General features: G+C 37.1%; 1 protein-coding gene across 2 annotated transcripts in view; it reads left to right on the forward strand.

Moving 5' to 3' along the window:
- The window catches only part of AGK (acylglycerol kinase), a 76699-nt gene that overhangs the window by 23493 nt on the left and 28252 nt on the right, over positions 1 to 24954 (forward strand). For both annotated transcript variants that reach the window (XM_069462724.1, XM_069462725.1), the window contains exons 3-8: positions 3083 to 3122; positions 5857 to 5936; positions 10405 to 10480; positions 17003 to 17095; positions 20162 to 20194; positions 21532 to 21626. In XM_069462724.1, coding sequence (XP_069318825.1) covers positions 3083 to 3122; positions 5857 to 5936; positions 10405 to 10480; positions 17003 to 17095; positions 20162 to 20194; positions 21532 to 21626 — 417 coding nt within the window. The remainder of the gene's footprint in view (positions 1 to 3082; positions 3123 to 5856; positions 5937 to 10404; positions 10481 to 17002; positions 17096 to 20161; positions 20195 to 21531; positions 21627 to 24954) is intronic.

Raw genomic sequence — 24954 nt, forward strand, 5'->3', positions numbered from 1 at the left:
AGAAGAAAAAGCATTAAAGCATTTGTTTAGGGTCAGGTGGGTATGGGTCTGAATTCCAGCTCTACCACTTAGTAACCCTGTGCTCTTGGGTAAGTCGCTTTCCTTTCTGAGCCCCGGCTTCCTCATTTGTAATGTGAGAATATTTTATATTGCAGAGTGCTTGCCTTGCAAGGTTATCACAAAGATTAAAGGTTTATGAACATCACTGCCACGGTACCTGGCACATGGTAGTCACTCTATGAATTTTAAGTTATATTCTCTTCCAATGATGCTGCCATTACTGAAACATTTTTGGAATTTCTTTGTTGAAATAGTTTTCAGATCTTGCTGTAGATCATCAGACTATTTCTTTTTTTTTTTTTTTTTTTTTTGTTGTTGTTGAGACAGAGTCTCACTTTGTTGCCCAGGCTAGAGTGAGTGCCGTGGCGTCAGCTTAGCTCACAGCAACCTCAGACTCCTCGGCTTAAGCGATCCTACTGCCTCAGCCTCCCGAGTAGCTGGGACTACAGGCATGCGCCACTATGCCCGGCTAATTTTTTCTATATAGATTTTTAGTTGTCCATATAATGTCTTTCTATTTTTAGTAGAGACGGGGTCTCGCTCAGGCTGGTCTCGAACTCCTGACCTTGAGCAATCCACCCGCCTCGGCCTCCCAGAGTGCTAGGATTACAGGCGTGAGCCACCGCGCCCGGCCCAGACTATTTCAATGGGAGAAATCTGGGTTTTTTTTTTTTTTTTTTTTTTTTTGAGGACATGTTTGATTTTTAGTAACAGCCTGGTTCAGAGAGTTAAGATCAAGATGTTTAATACCATTTTTGATATTAAATAAAGTACAATGATAATGAGATTTTCTTTCGTATTCCAGCTTTCTCTCAGGTGTCGTTGACAGCATATTTCATTTGGCACATTAAATTCAGGGAATTAACTATCACAAGATCTTTTGATTTTGAATAGCACTCTGATAAATCAAGCAGAATTAATAAGCTCAGGAAAGCTGAGATCTTTAATAATATACTTAATCATAAGTTAACCATCAAAATTTTACTTCTAGCAACAAAGAATTTAGGAAAAAAATGATCCAAAGTGCTTCCCCATATTCTTGTACATATTTGGGGCTGTTCTCTTTTCAGCTAGGTCCGTGGACGTCAGTGTGGCTGAAAATGTGGTAAGAGTGATGTTCTCTCCTAATGACCCAGAGGAGCCTGTTGCCTTCAGAGGTCTGTCCTTTGTTGTGGGGGAGGAGCCTGGGAGGAAAATTGGAGGAAATGGACAGGGATGTAGAGACAGGTTTGCAGATTTTATAGAGGGCTTGTGCAGAAAAATCCACAGGGTGACTTTGTAGAAGACATTGGAAGCACAAGGGATTCAGTCTACTAGCAGCAGTCTCCAACCCAACCATTTTGCCATGAGGGACCCGTTTTGTGGAGGACAATTTTTCCTAAGGAGGGGGAGGCGGAGCTCAGGCAGGGATACAAGTGATGGGGAGCAGCTGTAAATACAGATGAAGCTTCGATTGCTCACCTGCTGCGTGGCTGGTTCCTATCAGGCCATGGACTGGTACCAGCCTGGGGGTTGGGAACCATAGTACTAGAGGAAAGCATTAAAGGCAGTGCCTGGAAGAGCACAGTGAGGAGAGGCTGGAAACCATTCCATTTGTTCAATAACAAAGATCCTCAGGAGACAAATCCCTTGTCAAGTCTAGCCCACAAGGTGACCTTTATAGCCAGGCCCAGTCCCCATTTGCTTGAGTGACTCAGCTCCCCTACTGCCCAGATGGAAAAATAAACAAAAAAATCCCTCAAATTTTGTATAGATTTTATTTTTTGTTCAACCTTAAATGTCAAAATCATATTTGAATTACTGTGAAATGCAAAATTCAAGGTCTTCAATGTTATAAAAAATGTCTAGAAAGAGAATATAAGTAAAATAACCCTTTTTTCTTTTTAATTTTTTTCCTATAAATTGATTATCGTTCATCTATTCTGGCTATTAATTTTCTTAACTGTCATTAACCAGTTTGAAGTTATTATCTTAGCAATGCCAGCAATGTGCATTAACACAAACTCTTAGATGAAGATTCTGGAGTCCTTTAGGCAGTTGGAGCCATTTAAAATGCATTTATGGTATAAACACATTTTAGAGATCTTTATGTTAAATAGATTCTGATAGAATGCTTTTGTGTTTGGAAGCTATAATTTTGCCTCATGACAAAATTATTCATTTATGATATAATTGAGTGTCTGACAATGATATAAAAAATAAGCGATTTGGATAAAATAGCAGAAGCAACTAAACGTGAAATTTACTTCTGGCAAATGATCTGAGTATTTCCGATGAATAAGCAAAATGCAGGATATGTATATTAGTTTCCTATTGTTGCCTTAACAAATTACCGCAAACTCAGTGGTTCAACACACCACAAATTTGTGATGTTAGATGTTATGCTCTGTGGATTAGGAGTCCAACATAGGTCTCACTGGGCTAAGACAAAGTGTTGATAAGGATTGCGTTCCTCCCAGGCCCTACGGGAGCATCCACTGTCTTGCCTTTGCAGTTTCTAGAGGCTACCACGTTCCTTGACTCAGGGTCTTCTTCCATCTTCAGAGCCAACAAGGTTGCATTTTTCTGACCATTCTTCCATAGTCATATATATCTGCCTCTTATCATAACCAGAAAAGTTTCCGTGCTTTAAAGACCCCTGTGGTTAGAATGGGCCCGCCAGATAATCCAGGATAATCTCTCCATCTCAAGGCTCTCCCTAAATTTAATCACATCTGTAAAAGCCCTTTTGCCACGTAAAGTAACATATCCTCAAGTTCTGGGGATTAGGATGTGGACATTTTGCGGGGAAGGGGTATTACTCTGCCTACCATAATACGGAAATACTTAACACAAAATTTCATTTAGAAAACATATTTTTCAAATGTGCCTATGATTTGTTATCAGATCTTTAAGAAACTTTCACTTGGGTGTTCATAGGGGAGAGGTGCATATATTAAAAAATAAACAAAACCTCAAATGTTATATGGATCTTAATCTGCCATTAAAGCTAATGTTTATTCTCTTTTGTTTACTTTGGTAGTGATAACCTGCTAAGAAGAGCAGCCTGTCAAGAAGCTCAGGTAATACCATTTAATGTGATAAAATTAAAACCTACCTCATCTCCATTGTGCAGGAAACTCAGGCTATTCCAGGAGGCTTGCATGGTGTCTTGCATCAGTGCAGTTTGGCTATTTTTTTTTCCCACTATCAAGGGATGAATCAGGCTTAGGGCCAACTCTGAGTAGAACTCGAGGAAGTTAACCATCTGGTGAAGAGCAATTCTAACACCCACCACTTTAGACTTGTTTGCTTCTGGATCAGTCCCAAGAACACATGACTGGTTGAAGCTCTGGGAATTTGTTTGTATCTGCAGTTGTCCTGCAAAATCTGGCTAAATCCTGAACATCCCTGATCTGAATAACCCCCAAGCATATCAGTTCAGAACAGGTGTTACCTCTAAAAGTCGAGTCTTCTTAAAATTGTTGGTTCATCTCAAAGGACAACTGACCATATTATGTGTACTGTTTTCCCAATTCCATGAGATTACTTAAATTACTTAAAGATTCATTTATCTGGTTGTATTAATTATAGCTGAGTTGTAAATCCTTTCAAATTTAAGACCACATTTTTGCTCCCTCTCCCCCAATTTGTACATTATACCTTGCAGATGAAATTTCGTGACTGAGTTGCCTTTTTGTTATATGTCATTTGAGCATATGATGCCAGAAATACCAAAAAAGAAACATTAAAGTCAAAAATGGCAAAGGTATGAAGCATTTTAGTAAGAGAAGTAGGTGGCAAACCATATGTTTGTTTCTGAAATGTTTTTGTGGATGACAGTGACATAGATACTATTAATAAATTCCTGTCTTTAGTGATTGTTGTCTAGCTGTTCTGAATCTGTGTTTTACGAATTTGATCACTTTTTTGTTTAAATGTATTACCTCATATGGCTCTAATTTGTTTTAGAAACCAATTCAAATAAACTTCAGTATTGAATTCAAGGTCATCCGCACCCAAGCCAACCATTTGCAACTGGAAAACCCTTTTGGGAGGGGACCCCTTTCTTTCTCTCTTCAAGGAACTGTAGACCTGTGTAATTGTAGGGTCCTCCCTTTCTTAATGAAATTAAATGCCTCCACCTCTGTTCTGAATTCCATCTCCTCTTACTTCTTCAGGGACCATGTTCCATCGGTTATGTTCTCCCTCTTGTGTGTTTACTTCTTTCTACTGTTCTAATTCTCCATTTCCCCTGCAGATGTTTAGCTCCTTCCATCTGACAGATGAAAGTGGATTCATCCCTATAGCCTCCACTAGTCACTTCTCCTGTCTGTGTTCTTCCCTTTGTGGTCTTGAAAGAATATGATTTTTTTTTTTTTTTTAATTCTCACATAAACTCAGCTCAGTGTAATCTCCCATAAATTCCTTATCCCACCGTGAATCTGAGACTTGAGTTGCAGGTAGGTAAGGATTCTACAGACTAAGAAACCAGGATAAGGAGGAATAATCTAGTACTATAGGTCTGGAATCTGGTAGGCTAGAGAGCCTGGTTAATGAAATCATTTCTGGCCACATTCTAGAAATAATATAGATAGAAAAAGAACAAGTTACATATTTAGATATTTGGCAGAAAAATCTTAAGGTCTAAGTTAGTAAGAATGAGAACAGAATCGAAATTATAATGTATTCGAAACTTTTTTACAAAGAAACTGTCTCTCTGAAGTCTTCAGAAAAGGAAGTATATTTTAAAGCCAGAAATAGATAATGGTGAGAAAGTTTCCCTAATAGACTGTTAGGGAGGTGGTAGATGTAGAGTGAGTTATTCAATAAAAATCTTCGCATAATTTTGTTTTTCTCCTATCTTTACTTTGTACTTGTATGCTAGCATTCCACCTTATTGTCCTAGACCTGCTCCGCAACCATCCAGCACTCCAGTTTGTGCTCTTTTTGGTGCTTTCCTACTCCCATACTTTCTGTTGACCATTTTCTCCAATCCAATAGCTCCCATTCAGGTCCCATTTTGACTCTCACATCCAGTCCTCTGCCTCTTAATTCTACTTCATCCTTTATCTGCTCTTTAGAACTAAAAGATCAGAAGTTTGGGCTTCGAAGTTAGATAGGTATAAATTCCAGGCTTTTAATTTATCAACTCTGTGACTTTGAGTAACTTAATCTTCCTGATTCTTGGCTTTCTAACTGAAAAAAGAAGATTATTTCATATCCCCTTGTTTTCTGAGAACTAAGAGTAATGTGTGTAAAAATGGCAAATACTAGGTGCTTAGTAAATACTGGTACATTTCTTTTCCCCTGCCAGTTGCTGCTATTTAATTATCATATGGGGTTGCAAAGAAGAGAAGGCAAATAGAGTATTAGTTTTATTTCTTATATGTATAAAGATATGAAGACTAACACAAAGATTCCTCGTAAATAAGTTTCAGTAATAAGTTGAAGGAAGAAAAGATTGTGCTCTGAAAACTAAAGACAAATAGATTAAACTTCTCTCTTGAGAGACTATGGCCTTACTGGTAATATGTTTGTAATAAACCTAGCCATATTTAATAGAGAAAGGTTACCTCTAGTAGATGAAGCAGGGTTTTTATTCTAATACAAAATTGAGCTTATTGTCATTAAATAATGGTACACTTTTGTTGCTTATGGTGTTTTCATTAATGAGAGATCATGAAAGAACAGTTTTCTTTCCCAGAGTAGACATCATATCTGCTGCAATTATATTTTTTTTGGAATGAAAGAATATCTGTGACATTTACTGAATAAAGGGACATTTACTGAAAACTTTGCTTTTTTCCTTTTTAGGTGTTTGGCAATCAACTCATTCCTCCCAACGCGCAAGTGAAGAAGGCAACTGTCTTTCTCAATCCTGCAGCTTGTAAAGGGTAGTTCAGTTTGTGATTTGTTATATATTCAGTTTTTCTAAGGGGAAAAAAATGATAGAATATCAGGCAGCTATTTAGATTGTGTGGAATTGGAAGAACCAGGTTCAGTATTCTTCTAGCCAATAAGATTCATTTGTAACGTAGAAATAACAGTTAATGAGAAATAGCTATAAAGCTAACTCATACTTAGAAAACTTGTCTAATTGAAGTTTAATAATCATTCCAGAATTAACACAAGCAGAGAAGTCTTATCTGCTTGAAAGGTAGTCCTCTTGGGAAGGACCGCTCTGCTGGTGTGGCATAAATCATCAGGCCTTCTCTGTTCGCAGGATGTTCAGAGTTGGCTAAGAGCACTGTGGGCTTGGGAGGTCAGAAATGCTCTTTCCAAAATGGATGAACCTTGAGCTTGTTCTTGGAGGAAGCAGGCAGGAGGAGAACAGTCCTTCTTCTTGACTAAGGAAATGGCCCAAGGGGAAGGGGGCTAGAAACAAGAGTGACCTAGTTATGTCCTTGTTACGGCACAGGACGGCCTGGAACTGGTCTGGCTGGCCTGGAAAGGTCATGGGAGGCAATTAAGGTGTGAAGAGTGGCTGGGACTTGGGTATATAATGATGTGTTCTTGATGGTTCATTGGTAACAAATGTACTACATTGAAAGCAGGGGGATGTGTGTGGGGGTAGGGAGGGGTTTGTGGGAACTCAGTCTCTTAATGAAAAAAAATACCATAGGCAAAAAATTTTTTTTACACTGTTAGATGCAACTCTCATTTAATTGGAAAGGTGAATACAAAGACCTTGATGGCTTTAGAAGAAACTGTTTAAAGTTTATTTTTTAAAAATAGAATTAATGGGTTGAGGGTAAAAAAAAAAAAAAAAAAAAAAGTGATACCTTTTACTCTCCCTAATGGTCAGAACATTCTTTTTGGCTTTTCTGAGGATCAGATAATAAATATGTATCAGCTTGGACTCTATAAGATCTAAGTCAAATGGCATTAAGATAATAAGAACAACAACAAAAAGAATAGTTGGGGCCAGACTTTAAGTTTGGGGTAAAACTCAGGAGCTCTGAAGTCGGTTTCTCTGATCATTTCTTGGGAGGCAGTGAGTGTGGCTTCACAGATAGGAGAGTAAGTCGTGCCTTATTTCTTTTTAATTCAGCTGTTTAATTCGGATTGTCTAACCCTGCCTAATTGAATCATATTCGTTAGGCTTTGTTAGAGCCCCTCCCTTCCCTCATTATGACACCAGTCATAATGCCTGTCGATCACTCTTGTTAAATACCATTGCTAAATAATACCAGCAAATGAGTAAGTCCTAACACCACATAATCAAAATACTCAAGATAAGTAGTCAATGGTGGCCTGTGGAGATAGTGGAGAACTCAGCATGGGTCTGGGAGTTTGAGGGGCCTGGTCATACTGTTTTGCTGCTTGCTAGCTCTGTGATACTGTGGGGGTTTCTTAACTTCCTAAATCCCCAGTTTACTCATCTGTAAAATCAGAAAAGCAATAGCACATACTTTAAAAAATTACCGTATAGAATAGAGGCCTTTGATATAATACAAGGAGATGATGCCTATGAAATATTAAGCATTATTTCCATTTCCCAGTAAGCACTGAATGTGAGAAACGTATTGTTGTTAACTGACCATGGGCTAAGTTCAGAACATTCTTCTCTTCTCTTTCCTACCCTTTCCAGAAGCTCTTTTACCTGCCTCACCTTCGGCCTTGTTCAGTTTAACTGTTCCATGTTCTATTCCTTTAGAGACCTAATAAATTAATAACTTGCTAATTTTGGATGAAATTTATGGTAATTTGTTTAAGCTATAATCAGTTATTTTGAGTTCCGTCTTCTAAGAAGTGTCTACATTTTTTAAATTAATAAATTTTATTTTTTCAGAGAAGTTTTAGATTCTTTTTACATGTAAATATATTTGCATTTTTAAATGTGGGTTCTTGTTTAAATCTATAATACCTTTATCCAAAGGTGGGCTAAAATGCTGTCACTGAAGGAAAGCCATTCTTTTCTAAGGCATTGTCTCCTTAACAAGGTGAATCCCCTCATGCTTCTAGGAAACTCTGAAACTGAACAGCATCTTTTTTTAAAGCTTTCAGTATTTAATTGCACTATTTTTGTCATCATGGCTCTGCCCTGACACATAATTTATAATTTATTATGTAGCTATTTCATTATGTAGTACTGGTTTAAAACTACATAAGTGCTTTAAGAAATAAGATAACTGTGTGTTTAGTGTTAATAAATAATATATTAAAGAGTAATTATTTGGTGTGTGTGCCTGAGATTGGAAATTGCTATAAGTACATAAAGTTTTTATTTAGCCCTGGTGCTATCTCACCCTTAATTATATGATAAATAATGTATGTCTTATTGGTAACACTTGTTTTTCAATCTTTTATGTAGAACATTAGAAGGAAAAACATCTTCACCTTCATTTTGGTGATTTTCTGAACCCATGGCATCCATATAAAGATGTGAATAAAGAACCCAAATGTTCAAGTCTTATTTCTTAAACTAACTCAGAGGAGATCTGTTGTGATTGACAAGAGTGAGACTTCTCCAGAGTTTTACTTTTAGGAAATAGACCTGATCCGCTTCCAACTGATCCTTTCTTATCAATCTAGTTATGAAAGCAACCCTGAAAGGAGGATTGTTTGCAGTATAGCTCAGCCTTTTATTGTTGGGTTAAGCCCCCAGAAATGGTGAGCTGGACGGGAGAAATTTTCACTTACCCTTTCATGTTCATTCTAATAATCATTTCAGAGCAGTAGAAAGGTAGGGTATATTTAATTTGCTTATTATATGCTCAGGCCCTGGATTGGAGATACTCTTTTGGATGTTTCTTCTGAAAATTTGTCTAGGCTTCTCAATTCTAATTTAATTCATAATAAGAAATGTTTTGTGTTCTGTATGCCATTTGGTAGTTATTTCTTTTTAGTTTAAAGCATATTAAATTTAGTCTGTGCATAAGTATACATGCTTTTCATTAGCTACCTTTGTTTTTCTTTCTAGTATAAAATATCCTTAAAGTCAAAGGATGCATCATTGGTTAAAACATCTTTTTTAGAAAGAGGATTGAGTAAATGTGGATATAAAAGTTAGAGGTTTGACATTGATTGCTTGAAAGTACTAGGATTATTTTTTTTTTCTTTATGTAATAGTTGAAAATATTTGGGCAAGAGACAGGTCCACTAATAGGTATGTTTCAACATTTATTTGACTTTGGACCGACTTCTCCACTGGGAGAAGGGATTTTCTGTAATTTTTGCATCCTTTAATTCCTAGGTTGTGTTTTTAAATTCTGATCTGAACTGGACAAGCGTTTACTGTCTAATGATGTGCATGATACTTTTGAAATACACAAACTCTTCTAAGGGTTGTTTATTTCTCTTAGAAAGCATCACAATCATGCCATTTCATTTTCCTCAGAATTTACGTGTCTGCATTTGGGGCAGGTTTATTCATTCATTCATTTGTGCATTAATTCATTAGATACCTAGTAAGTACCCAAGTGTGCTATACATAATCCTAGAGGCCATGGGATTCTAGGATTAATAAGATTTGGTGTCTGTTTTTACAAAACTTCTAGTCTAGTTCTGAAGACAGTCTTGTCAATCTCTAATCATCATACAATGTGAAAGTTGCTAACAGAGGTGTATAAAAAGTGTTGAGGGACACAGAGAAGGGCATGACCATGCCTGGGAGTTTTGGACAAGTTTCTGATTAATTATCCTATGGTGGTATTAGGTAATTTTAAACTTTTCTCTTTCCTAGCAGAAAGTCTGCCTTCCTGGAAAGGATTTTTGCTCTGTCTCCAGGGATTTCACTATAGGCTTAAAATTCAAGAAATGGAGATGCCTCTAGTATTTGAAATTATTAAAAACGACATATCTCTCCCCCAAAGGTTGTGTTCATTGAGTGAGAATTAAGCGATTTTCTATTTTGTTCAATGTATGGGTCAGATGAATAATGTTGCAATAAATTCGTTCCTTCCAGTGGAATATAAGTAAGTTCCATGAGGACAAGTAGTTTTGTCTGCTTTGTCATGTTGTGTCCCCAGCTCTTCCACCTGTGTCTGTCACAGAGTAGGTGCTCAATAAATTCTTGTTGAGTAAATCGAGCATTGGTGCCTGAATGGAGTCTCATCTAGTGTCCATTCTTCCTCTGGAGGAACTAGAATGTGAACTCTGTAGGTCTCCCAAATGGATAAGAACTTATTATATTAGACAAGGGGCAAACTCTTGTAGGCCCCAGGGTGAAAAGTTCTATTTTGCTATTTGTGTTAACTCATTACTCTTTGTTAAACTTTCTGTAATTGAACAAATAAAAGAAACCCATGTTCCATGGTCTTTCTTATTCTACTCCAAAGAAGATGTTTGAGCTTTTTATTCTTCCTCTCGAGAACTTGTATTAAAATAGTCTCTCTCTCTTTTTTTTTTTTTTGTCTACAGCAAAGCCAGGACTCTATTTGAAAAAAATGCTGCCCCAATTTTGCATTTATCTGGCATGGATGTGACTGTCATTAAGGTGAGAATGGTTCTGGAATGTTTATTTTACCCAAGCTTCCACTCTTTATAACATATCCTCTTCTCTTGACTTAGCAAAAATCACTTGTTAAGAAGACAAGAGCAAAGAAATCAATGTTGTGTCTTATTCTGATAATTAGTAAAAGCAGCTTTGTTTTTTCCAAATAATATCAGTTTTTCATTTTTAGAATAGGATTAGATGGAGGCTTGGACAACTTGCTACCTTTCATCTAAGAGGTAAGATGTGGAATTACAGCTCTTGTTATAGCTGTAAGAATTCTTTTCCTGAAAATACAAAACCTTCAAGTTTGAGTAATTTAATTTTTTGGTAGTTTCACAAACAAGTAAACATTTTTCTTTCACGGTCTTCACATTTTTGAGGAGTACAGGTCTTTTTTGGTAGAATGTCCTTCAATTTGGGTTTACCTGCTGTTTTGGCATGATGAGATTCAGGCTATGTTCTTTAGCGGAGATATCACAGAAAGAATGTTGTGTCTTTCTCAGTGCAAAATACATATAAGGAAGTCCTGGGAACCTTTACATTTTTAGCTTGAGGTTTTTCAGATTACCCAGGTAGCACGAATTTGGATTACTTACTTGTGTGAGGACCAACGTAAAGTTGTGGATTCTTGGGGAAGATTTTTACCTCCTTCATTTAGTATCAAATTTCAGAGCAGCAAATTTTCCTTGCAGTCCCCTGGAGTAAGGATAGGAGTAAGAGTAGGGCACCTTTGTTTTAAATTCACTCTTAAACTGAGCATGTAGTCTTTTGAGTCCTGACTTATGGTGGGGTATGGTTCTCTCATCAGGCTCACTAACCTTTAGTAAGTCCTAGAATTTCTGTCTGCATTTCCTAGAACTGGTGAAACTCTGAAAACTAACCAGGTCCACCTTGTTTACTAGATACCCTCAAAGCATTTACTATGTAAGTGCTAGTTTTGGGATTGGTATTCCTTACTTTATTATAGTTTGTTTGTTTGTTTGTTTTTTTTAGACAGAGTCTCACTCTGTTGCCCAGGCTAGAGTGCCATGGCATCAGCCTAGCTCACAGCAACCTCAAACTCCTGGGCTTAAGCAATCCTACTGCCTCAGCCTCCCGAGTAGCTGGGACTACAGGCATGCGCCACCATGCCCGGCTAATTTTTTGTATATATATTTTTAGCTGTCCAGATAATTTCTTTCTATTTTTAGTAGAGATGGGGTCTCGCTCTTGCTCAGGCTGGTCTTGAACTTCTGACCTCGAGTGATCAACCTGCCTTGGCCTCCCAGAGTGCTAGGATTACAGGCGTGAGCCACCGTGCCCGGCCCTGTTAGTTTATTGATGCATCAGAGATGTTTTTCTTATTTTACTCTGTAACTTTAATTTTTAATGGCAGGGTACTTAGGCTACCATTCTACTAGAAATGGAATTACAGCACTTCATATAGGTGATTTTATTTAAATATCGTAGAGGCCAGTGAAGTTGGGTGTTATCATCTTTATTTTATGAATGAGGAAATTGAGGATGTAAATATCTAGAAACCTGCCCAGTTACTCATTTAGTAGTGACAGAGCCGATTTAAAATCTAGGTCTGTCAACTCTAAGGCATGCTTCCTACCTCAAGCTCTGCCTCCCACTTGATACGAAACCTCCAAGACAATCTATTTCGTCTTAGGATGGTATTATTAGAATAGTCTTCCTTATTTTGAGAAGAAATCTGTTTCCCAGGAGTTTTTACACATAGGTTGGTGGTTCTTAACTCTGGCTGAATATTAAATTACCTGCAGAGGTTTAAAAATATAACCTATGCTCACTCAGTCTCACTCCCTGATGTGGAGTGGAGTCTATATTTACAAAATAAATCATTCATTCATTTGTTTGTTCATTCACTCGTTCCCAGATGATTATAATGTGTAGTTTGATTGAGAATCATTGACCTAGGGCTTAGTTCTATCCCATGGGTTCATGTGGAAGAAGCCTAATCCTTCTCCTGCATAACCATCTTTGGGATAATAAAGAATGTTATCATGACCCTTCCCTAAGCCTTTTGCAGTTTAAACATTCCCAGTTTCTTCACAAGGGATATGGTTTCAAATCTGTCACCTTCCTGATTGCTCTTTGAGATGTTCTCCAGTTTTCTTTTCTCTTAAAGTGTAGCACCCAGAAATGAGGCGTAAAGCAGGACCAAATCTCTCGTTCCATATCCTGTTCTTTTATACAGCCCAAGGTCACACTCTTCTGTTGTTGATATATCATGCCTTTGAATTTACTGGACTTTTTGTTCCCTAAATCCCCTATGTCTTGTTTGCTGTGTACATTAGGCCACTTTAAAAAAACAGTAGACTTTATTTTTAGAGTGGTTTTAAGTTTAAGGAAAAATTCAGCGGAAAGTACAGAGTACCTATATTCCTCCCCTCCTCACCATTTACCCTGTTAACATCTTGCATTAGAGTGGCACGTTTGTTACAACTGAACCAATATTGATACATTATTATTAACTTAAGTCCATAGTTTTCATTTGGATTCACTCTTTGTGTAGTACAGTTCTTTGGGTTTTGACAAATGTATAATGCACTGCGTCCACCATTACAGTATCATACATATTAATTTCACTGCCCTAAAAATCGCTTGTGTTCTACCTATTAGTCCCTCCCTCCACCACTGATCTTTTTACTGTTGTCATACTTTGCCATTTTGAAAATGTCGTATAGTTGGAATCATACAGTATACAGCCTTTTTAGATTGGCCTCTCCATTGTCTTGTCATGGCTTGATAGCTTATTTCTTTTGGTGCTGAATAATATTCCATTGTCTGGATATACTAAAGTTCATCCATTTACCCACTCAAGTACATCTTAGTTGCTTCCAATTTTAGCAATTATGAATAAAGTTGCTGTAAACATTTGTGTGCAGGTTTTTGTGTGGACATAGATTTTGAACTTATTTGGGTAAATGCCTAGGGGTGCTATTGCTGGATAATATGGTAAAAGTATAATTGATTTTGTAAGAAACTGCCTTCCAAAGTGACCGTACCATTTTGCATTCTCACCAGCATGAATGAGAGTTCCTGTTGTTCCATATCCTCGTCAGCATTTGCTGTTTTCAGTGTTTTGGATTTTAGTCATTCTAATAGGTGTGCAGTGGTCCTTATTGTTTTAATTTGTGATTTACTAATGACATATAATGAGCATATTTCCATCTGCTTGTTATCCATCTGCAGATTTTTGGTGAGGTGTCTGTTAAGATCTTTGCCCTTTTAATTGAGTTTTCTTTTTATTGAATTTTAAAGAGTTCTGTGTATATTTTGATACAAGTCCTTTGATAAGATATGTATTTTGCAAGTATATCCTCTCAGTCTGATGCTCGTCTTTCAGTCTTACAATAGAATGAAAAGACTTCTTTCTTTTACAGAGCAGAAGTTTTGAATTTTATTAAAGTCCAATCTATCAGTTTTTTCTTTCATGCATCTTGCTTTTGGTGATGTATCTAAGAACTCACCGCCAACTCCAGGATCACTTAGATTCCCTCCTATGTTATCTTCTAAAAGTTTTATAGTTTTGCATTTTACCGTTAGATCTATGATCATTTTGAGTTGGTTTTTGTGAAAGATACAAAGTTAGTGTCTAGATTCTTTTTTTCTGGCATCATTAGGCCACTTTCTTATCCTTTTCTTTTTTAGCACATTTGAGATTTTCTTTCTAAGATCAGAGCCTCAAATATATTATCCCTATTAATGTAATCTTTTAAATTATGGTCGGTCAAAATCTTTTTGAATTTCTTTCATGTACCTATTCATATTTATTTTTTGCAAATATTTATTGAGTGCCTACTGTGAGCTAAGCCCTGTACTGGGTATTGGGGATACATTCTGAACAAAACAAACTCCTTATCTGTCCTTAAAGGCTTCTTTTCAAGGTTTGAAAGAAAAGTAAGCTGACAAGAAACAAATATACAAATAAATGATTTGTCAGATGATGATGAGTGCTAAGAAGAAAGATTAATCTGGTTAAGGAGACAAAGGGTAAGAGGGGTGTTATTTCAGTGCAGATGGTCTAGGAAGGCTGGTCTGATGAGATGAACAGACACCTAAAGGAAATGAGGGAGCACGTAGATGCTTGAGGAAAGAGAATCCAAGCCAAAGATATACTACACGTTCAAAGGCCCCAGGCCAGGAGTGTACTTGGCATGTTTGAGAGATAGTAAGGAGGCCAGTGTGGTTGGAGTGGAATAAGGAAAGGGGCAGAATGAGAGAGGATGAGGTTGGAGAAGGAAGAAGAGGAGGCAAGGTGGTCATGTGTATCTTTTACATATCCAGTAAATTTCGTTTCATCTCCATTGTTTTTTAAAGTGATATATAGGAAAAGGCTGCAGGGGGCGCCCTAATGAAATGTCGCTGGGAATCTTCCAGCACTTAGGCATCATCCCACTGAGCATCTCACTCTGGGCGTAGACATTTGATTGATAGCTCATCCACTTAATTGTATTCTAGCATATTGTTTCCACACTTCTTCACCTGTCCACAGGGATATCTTTAGATAATTTGCCAGAATCCTTGCTGAAGATCGGATACAATGTGTCTGTCTAATTTCCAAGATCTGATGTAGTAATCTGTCAAAGAATGAAATGAGGTTAGTCTGAAATGACTTGGTTTTATCGAGAAGAGGCCAATTCCTAATGATCACCCAAAACCATCCTTTTAATCAGGGTTTATGTATATTCTTTTTAAAAAATCAAATAGTTACAAATGTATAATTATAAAGCTAGTTATTTCATTTTTAGAATAAAATGGAACTATTTATCATAAAATGTGGTATTTTAGGCAGACGTTGTTTTTCCTCTGTGTTAGCTGTGAATGGATGTCACATCAGAACTCACTGGCTCAGATGCTGGGGTCTTTTCTCATACCAGCTGGGTGTCCGACAACTCAGTTCAGTTCTGACACCAACTCCTGAAGTTAGTGCAGACTCTCACAAGACTGCCCTCACCTCAGGCACCAGGCGCAGGTCCTGGGGGGACGGCCACCTGTTCTTCCCGCCAACCAGCTATAAACCGAGGGTCCCCCTGACCCCCTCCTCAGGTTTGATAATTTACTAGAATGACTCCAAGTTAGGAAACCACTTTACTTATATTTACAGGTTTATTATAAAGGATACAACTCAGGAACAGCCAAATGGAAAGATGCGTAGGGCAAGGTACAAGGGCAGTGGGGTTGGCACAGAGCTTCCAGGCCCTTGCTAGACGTGCCACCCTCAACACCTCAATGTGTTCACCAACCTGAGAGCTCCTCAAGCTCCATTACTTAGGAGTTTTTATGGAGATTCCATTAAGCAGGTGTGATTGATTAAATCATTGGCCATTGGTGAGCGAGCTGGATCTCAGGCCTCTCACTCCTCCCTGGAGGCCAGGGGGTGGGCCAAAAGTTCCAGCCCTCTAATCACCTTTGTGGCAAGCAGCCCCCATCCCGAAGCTATCCAGGGTCCCACTGGGAGTCACTTTATTAGCACAAATTCAGGTATGGTTGAGAGGGGCTTGCCATGAACAACACAAGATACTTCCTTCAGGAAATTCCAGGGGTTTTAGGAGCTCTGTGCCAGGAACCAAGGACAAAGACCAAATGTATTTTTTATTATACCACAGGTGCTTTAGCCCATCTGAAATCCAGATATTTCATTTTTGTCTATTAGTGTGTCTCGTGTAGTGTCAGAGAGTGTTTCCCATTTTAGTATTAGCTGCATTAGGTCTATGAAAATTTAGTGTTTGGTTTTAGAGGTGTACATATCATTGGTGGCTTAAATGGTTCATTTAAGTCTATATATGTATCTGAGATTGAATGTTCTCAATAAAAATGGTAAGGCTTAGGTACCGTTTTTTGACTACTTTGACTCAGACCTATATTTTTTAATGTATAGTCTTAGCAAAACAACAATAACCTCCTTTAATTTAGTATAGAACCAGTTATGAACAGTTACTTTGCTAGTTGCTTTACAGCAGTGTCACAAAGAAGCTATTATTAATATTACCCTTTTCTTAACACACATAATTTCATTGATAAGGAAGTTAAGATCCAGACTTTAATGCCACTCAGCTAGAAAGCAGCAGAGTTGATTTAATCTAGGTCTCTTGGGCTCCCAAATCTGTGCTCTTTTCATAACATCTGCTTCTCCCTATTTGCATATACACTTGACTTCCTGCCTTCAGATGAAAAACATTGAGTAAATGATATAATGGAATCTGTACTGGACTGGAAATGAGGCCTTTGACTAGCTAGCTGTATAACTGAGACAAATTGTTGGGTTTGAATTTTATTTTTAAAGTAAGGAGCTGACTAGATGGTTTCTGAGGTCCCTTCCGGCTCTAAAAGTATAAAACTGTAAAAACTATACATAATTGCTTTGATAGCTGTTTGCTTTTTCATGTCTATCAATTATGTAAAACTTGAGAAAAGAATCAATGTAAACTTTAAAGAAAATATCCCACATTTTTTAACCTTTGACCTTGTGGCCCTAGGATGATACATTTACCAAAGGCTTTCTTTGTATTTCAGACAGATTATGAGGGACAAGCCAAGAAGCTCCTGGAATTGATGGAAAGCACAGATGTGATCATTGTTGCTGGAGGGGATGGAACCCTGCAGGAGGTATGACTCTTTTTCTCTTTGAAGCCATTTTGAAGGAGAGAAAAATGGAAATTAGACCTTGGAGCAGTGGTATAAAGTAGTTATAACTTAAATGAATTATTTCTTTGTAATTCATTCTTTTAAGATTGTTACTCTCTGAAACTAGTATAGCTTTAACTTTTTCTCGTGCACTTTTTTTCATTGCTTTTTGTAAACCCTCTATCTGGCACATAGAAGAGTTTTTGTATTATCAAATTTAAGTTTGATAACACTGAATAAAACAGGAGACAAAATGGGGGTGGGTGGGATAGGCTTGTTATGTTCTGAAGACTTGTATGAAGTAGCCCTGTTTGTAATTAAATCATTATGGTTTTAATTATGAGGGATGTTTCTTATAAACTTAAAGATTTCTTTTAAGAAAATACATCTATTTATTCTCACATCATTTCCATCACATACAGTGTTATCTCTTAATACTACATTTATAGGAAGAGGTCTACATGTTCAGATGTGTGCACCTGCCTTTGTTTTAATATTACATACCCTCACTGAGATACCACTATGCATCTATTAGAATGGCCAGAACTTCAGAACATTGACATTATCAAATGCTGGTGAGAATGTGGAGCAACAGGAACTCTCACTCATTGCTACTAGGGATGCAAAATGGTACAGCCACTTTGCAACAGTTAAGTGGTTTCTTATAAAACTGAATATACGCTTATAGGATCTGGCAATTGTACTCCTTAGCACTTACCCAAATGAGTTGAAAACTTATGTCCACACAAAAGTCTGCACGTGGATGTTTATAGCAGCTTTATTCATAATTGCCAAAACATGGAGGCCACCAACATGTCCCTCAGTAGATGAATGGTTAAAGTGAGGTACATCCAGACAATCGAATATTATTCAGAGAAATGAGCTATCAAGCCATGAAAAGACATGGAGGAAACTTAAATGCGTATTACTAACGGAAGGTGGCCAATCTGAAAAGACTACATCCTGTATCCTGTTTAACAGCTGGAAAAGGCAAAATTATGGAGACAGTGAAAAGAACAGTGGTTGCCATAGGTTGGGCGAAGGGAGAAATGAATAGTCAAAGCACAGAGGATTTTTTAGGGCAGTGAAATTACTCTATATGATACTATAATGGTGGATACATGTCATTCATTATACATTTGTTCAAACACATAGAATGTACAACACAAACATTGAACCCTAATGTAAACTATGGACATTGGGCGATAATGATATGACATTGTAGGTTCATCAGTTGTAACAGATGTACTACTCTGGTGGGGGATGTTGATAATGGGGAAGGGTATACAAGTATGGGGCCGGGAGGTATATGGGAAATCTCTGTACCTCCCTCTCAATTTCACTGTGACCCTAAAACTGCTTAAAAAAATAAAGTTTATTAACTAAAAAAGTTTACATATCCTTAATGCTTACTTTGGTCCAATAAGGACATAGTAAGTGTGTTGCCCTCTAAGTGCTCTGTCTTTTCCATGCAGAAGACTTAGGTATTCATCATACGTTGGGAACTCCTAAAGAGCCCAGTGCAGGTGATCCTGCCCACTGCTCAGTTATTCCATCCTGTGTACTATTATATAATTCATATCCATAACTCTTTTTTCTTTATTGACACAGAGTCTTGCTCTGTTGTCCAGGCTAGAGTACAGTGGTGTCATTATAGTTCACTGGAACCTCAAACTCCTGGGCTCAAGCAATTCTGCCTCAGCCTCCCAAGCAGCTGGGACTAAAGGTGCACACCATGACATCCGGCTAATTTTTCTATTTTTTCTTGCTCTTGCTGAGGCCGTTCTTGAACTCCTGAGCTCAAGTGATTCTCCCGCCTTGGCCTCCCAGAGTGGTCAGATTATAGGTGTGAGCCACTGTGCCTAGCCAGTATCTCATTTCTGATTGTGTTTTGTCCCTTGGTGGTTTCATCAGTGTTTGGGGATCAGAAGCTAACAGCAGACAGGGTACTGTCCTATGTTTGACTTAGTAATTACGTGAGGCTTAGTCAGCGTCTTTTAAAAAGGCTGTGCTAATGATCTTATAATTGTTTTTATGGCTTTTTAATGAAGTGTGAAGAATATTGATAGCATGCCTACAAAGAATGAAGTAGACCTCTTGACACTCCCATCTAATCCTGAAATTCAGTGAGGCAGGAGAAGATGAAGGGAGGAGATTTAGGTCAGGCTTTACTTTACAAAATGTTTTTAAAAAAAGGTACCAAATTGTGTATTTGGTGTAATCACAGTCATATGAAAATATGCATCAATTCAAAGAAGGACTGGGGCAGGAGGTAGTGGCTCACTCCTGTAATTGTAGCACTTTGGGAGGCCGAGGTGGGAGGATTGCTTGAGCCCAGGAGTTTGAGACCAGCCTGGGCAACACAGACCCCACTCTACAAAAAATTTGAAAAAAATTAGCCAGGTGTGGTGAGCACCTGTAGTCCCAGCTACTCAGGAGGCTGAGGCAGGAGGATCACTTGAGCCCAGGAGTTAGAGGCTGCAATGAGCTGTGATGATGCCACTGCATTCCAGCCTGGATGACAGATAAAAAAAGAAAGGATCGGTGGGAAATGTACCAAAATATAAACAAGTGATTAATATTGGTTATTTTATGAGAAATTATTTTTTCTTCAGGCATTTTTCACAGTTTTTACAATACTATCCCCCTTGTCTTCATATTCCTCAATAAGAACCATTTATTTTGTGCATACTTCTCTGAGCGTAGCAGAGTGTGTTTTCCTAGTAGTAAACTAAGGTCTTTTGTATAGTTGATGTGTACATCATATTTATACCCATTTTATAGAGCTTAGAACATAATTTACTAATATAATGTGGAGTTTTTATAATTATTTTTTATAATAGCCTTTGTTATTGATGCTAGGTCAAAAATAAAATCTAATTTAGCTCTGATTGTATTGGAAAATACTGTGATTTAAGATACAATATATCTTTTAACAGAGCTTCTAAGAAGAAAACAGGAATAAATTTATGGCCCATGAAAATTGAATCCAATTCCTTTATGATAAATACATGTTTATAATAATTTCTTTTTTTTTTACAATTGTAGGTTGTTACTGGAGTTCTTCGAAGAACAGATGAGGTAAGCTTTAAAGAAAGAGTAATTGCATTTTAGCTTTTACTTTTCTGTTCTTTTTATTGCTCTTCCTTTCTTTCTTTTACTTTTACTTTTTTTCCACTTTATATTTTAAAATGGGCACAAGTTACGCTTCCTTGGATTTTAGAAAAGAAAATAGTGCTGCCTGTGTCATAGAACACATTTATTTACCTGTGGTGGACCCCTATGGTTTGGTAATCCAGGGAATCCAATAGCTTTGACCAACAGTTGTGGAAAATATAAAATTTTCCCATGGAATCTTTTCTTCAAAGAATTCCTTCCTAAATAAATTGTGATATATTCATATAGTGGGAGCCATGCAGCAGTTAAAATGAATGAAATAGATCTATAAATATCTACATGGTTAAATCTCAAAAGTATTGAATATAAAAGGCAGGTTGCCAAAGTATGTTATGCATTTCTACAAAGTTTTACAATTCAGAAAACAATACTCCATATTGCGAATGGATGCCTGAATATGGAGTAAAAGAATAATCACGTTGATGGAAAGGAATCACACCAACTTCGGATAATGGTTTCTTCTTGGAAGGGAGAGGGAAGAATAGAATTAGAAGGGACTTTGTATCTTTATCATTTTATTTCTTAAAACATCTGAAGCAAAATGGCAAAGGTTAATATTTGTTAAATCTGGGTTGTGGGTTCATGGGTGTCTGTAACATTACTTTTATGGACTTTTATGCACTTTTCTGTACTAGTTTAAAATATTTCATAAGTAACAACAACAAAAAGAAGATCCTTCTCAGTCCCTTTGTTAATAGTAGATTGTGCTCAAAATAGTCTTTAGAAACCTTACAGTATCTATTGTATTTGTGGCATTTAATTAAATCAACTGCTATGCCATTGCCTGAACTTGCTTATTCTCTTTTTCCTTGAGATAGTTTATAAAGCACCTTCATGTGTCATTTGTCACTGTACAAATGGTAGACATTTTTAGTTGAATTTCATCTGCAACTTTTTCAAAGTGTGACAACATAATACAGTCTCTGTTGCACTAGTGCACTGCTCTAATGTCTTCAAGACCCTCAGTATCTTAACCAAATTTCTTTCAAACAGTTGCAATTAATGAGTACTCAAATATTTCTTCCAATTTTTAAGTCATTTTGTTTTTATTGACTGCATCATTTTAGAAACTGCTCCCTTAGTTTTTTTTTTTTTTATAGCTGGTCTAGGGATGTGGGAAAGGAGATTGGGAGGCAGATTCAAGGTCATTTACTTTGTCATACTGGACACACCTGTGCCTCTCCATTAAGCTTGATTTTCTGACCATAACAATAAAACTTTCTTCTTTTTTTTCCCCCCAGGCTACCTTCAGTAAGATTCCCATTGGATTTATCCCCCTGGGACAGACCAGTAGTTTGAGTCAAACCCTCTTTGCCAAAAGTGGAAACCAAGTCCAGTAGGTTGTCAACATGGGGTATTAGCATTTGTGGGTGGGCGAGACTGGGGATGAAAAATTTACATGTATGACATAATTTTTTTTTGAGTTTTGATAGCCTAAAACGTCAAATAATTAATAGGAGGACCTAGATCAGAATTCAACCTTTCAGTTCCTTGGAAAGTTTCCCAGTTGGTTTGTGGGACTCTGACAATCTAATAATCACTTTCCAGGTCAGGTATGGAAGGGAATACTTGATGTCCTTTTGTCAGTTATGAAGGTAGTATCCTTGACCCAAACTGTTTTTGTGCTTTTACATTGTAAGATTCTTTGGCAAAGACAGATTTGCACTGATCATTTGTTTGCTTTAAGTATACATGATGACAGATATCGAGTCCCTTTTGAAGACTGAACCAGTAGCCTTGGCTTCATTATCTTGATAATATAAATAGCTAAAACAACTAAATGTAGTCACATCCTTTTGCGATTGCCTGAAGTGGTAGGCAGTGTGGACAAAGTAGAAAGGGAAAGCAGTGTAGCCCTGACATCTAAATTAAATTGCTGTGAGTCTAACAGTGTCTTCAGAAGTCAGGCAAATTGTTGTTGTTATTGTTCTTTTTTTCTTGAAAGCACTATGTAAACAAAGCTCTACTCTCTCAAGAAGACAGGAATCTTGTTTTTTTTTTTTTTTACATATTTTAAGTATTTATTATAATTTCAAATGTAGTAAATATTCCCTTATAAACAAAAGCTCTTTGGTATCCTTGACATTTTTTTTTTTTTCCCATATTTTTTTCCCCACCCCCCCTTTCCCGAGTCAGCACCTTCAAGTGTTACCACTCCCCAAACGGTGCGCAATGCACTCATTGTGTAGGCATACCCAAGACAGGAATCTTGAATTTGAGTTCTGGCTTTGATAATGATTAATAATATTATCTTGAACAAATATTGTCAAGAAGCCCTAAATAAATGGAGGGGTGCCTGAGAGATCAGTTGTCTGATTGTAAGCTTTGTGACACATTGGAGGAAGTCAATAAATAAATATTTGTTGAATGAATTAATTAAAATTTTCTTACGACTTTTCCAGTTATAACATTCTAGAATCGATAATAATAGATGATTTTCTGTTTTGGCTAAGCATTTTTTTTCCTGCTTTGGAATTCTTTGATTAGGCTGGTTTTTGTGGATTTATTTTTGCTGTTGTAATTTTAGGGGTCAACTGTTATATCTTTTAATAATTTTTTATTTTTTATAAGAGCCTTGTTCCATGTATCAAAACACTAGGCATGCACATGGATATATATCAGACCTTCATTCAAACATCTGTCATGCTTCAAACCTTAACATAATGGGGATCATTCAGCTATTCACCAACCATCCTGAGGCCTCAGAAATAGGGGCGGTCATTTCAATTGGCCATGCTTTTTTATTCCCAGTTTAGAGTTTCTAAGGGGCAATAGATAATGATAGTGAATTACTCACATTTTTGCTTCTCCAAGACAAATCCTATCTGGTTTGGGTCTTGGTTACATTAGAGGGCTTCTTTTCCCCTTACGTCAGTTTAGATTATTTGAGCTGCTTTAGCCAATATTCCAAACGGCACGTCAGTAATACAGGCATAGACCATTTTCCCTGGAGAACCCCTTGCCTGTCCAAAAGCTAATTTAACACAGTGTGGCAACCCTGAGGGTCAGAGAAAGCCTTCAGTTTTAGGGGACATGATTTTCCTCTGTAGTTTAACTGTTGTTGCTGTTTCTATTTATAACCTAAAAATTTATAAAATTTAATTTATAAGCATGCCCCAGGGCTCTTAGGTAATCAAGTAAGTCTGTCCTAGGTTCAGGATTTTGTAGGCCTCTTAACATAGCCGGGGCCTAAGGGTATTTGAAAAGAACAAGGCTTTGCTTTTGACATTGCTGTCAAGATTTGTTGTACCATAATTACTATGGAAGAAACAATAATCTTGAATTTGGAATGTTGTAGGTAAATAATTCTGAAAGCGCTATTCCATGCTACTGTGCAGCTTTATTTAGAACTTTCAGTTACTGGCTGGAGAATGATAAATTTAAGGGTGCATTTTAGCTGTCTTCTGCCAAGCGATTTAGAAAAAAAAAATTTAATATGAAAAGGCTTTTCGAGTTGTAATAGTTTTTTCTTTTTTATTTAAGGTCAGTCTCTCAAAGGCACTTACTAAACCTCTCAACGTGCTAAGTACTGTTCAGAATAAGTACGGTGCTTTTAGGAGCCTTTCTAATAGCTTCCTTCAGAACTAAGATATTCATACAAATTAATCTAAACTGAGTGTGCTTCTTGCTTTCTCCTAAACTGAATCTCAAATTCTAAAATGTTACCTACTTCCCAGGTAGCATCTGTATTGGAGGGAAAAAAGGATAAAAATGTGTTGATAGAGAAATATGAGAGAGAATAATAGTTTCAACTTGCTTACTAGTGAAACCAGAATTTAGTCCAAGAATTTGAGTTCATGTATATATTTTTGGGATTTTAAAGTGTCTCAAGTTGTGCCGCAGACGAGTTCCAGGAAGGGCAGGGAGGCTGTCTGATGTGGGTCCACTCATTCTTTCTGCTCCAAGAACAAATATCTCGTTTGGCCACTAGTTGATTTAATATTTCTTTTGTTGACTATCTGTTGTATATTCATGTGTGTCGAATGTTAGATCTAATAAAATTGAAACTCCAGAACTGCTTCGAAGCCTGGCATAGTTTCACATGCCCCGATGCATGTCAATAGTCTGTGCCTTTGGATGAATACTTTTTTTTACCTAGAGACTTTTCAAATGACTATCAGAATGTAGGTAAGAACAGTCTCATGTCTTCAAACAAGACATCAGCAATTAAAATGAAGTACGTCCTAGTAATCCTGGAAAATAAGCTAAATATGTCTTGGGTTCTGGATTATATTTTGCTAAGACAACTACTATAAGTCCTGTCCTTTAGTTACTCTTCTGTTAGACTAAAAGGAAATACTGTTTTCTGAAGTGGCTGAATTTCCCACAATTAATAAAAAATAGTTATATTATTTCAGTGTTGTATACTTCCATGGTAAATAGGAGTCAGACACAATGTAGAGACGCAATAAATGTTAAATAAATGATTGGTGCCTTGTATAAACTGCCCTTTACCTTTTTGAGTCTGTATCAGAGTCTTCCACTATATTTGTGTCAGTAATTCTTTTACACTCCTTTGTTCTGCTTTCTTGGACAGTTTTAAAACACTATGTCTTTTTCCTGACCCAACTATTAATTAGTACCCTGGGCAGGGGAGAGAGGGGGGAGAGGCAGGAAGGAAGTGTTGCTTATTTTTCACAACATGATCATTTCCTTCTCATTCT

Source organism: Eulemur rufifrons, chromosome 29, assembly GCF_041146395.1.
Source record: "Eulemur rufifrons isolate Redbay chromosome 29, OSU_ERuf_1, whole genome shotgun sequence".
Lineage (NCBI taxonomy): Eukaryota > Metazoa > Chordata > Mammalia > Primates > Lemuridae > Eulemur > Eulemur rufifrons.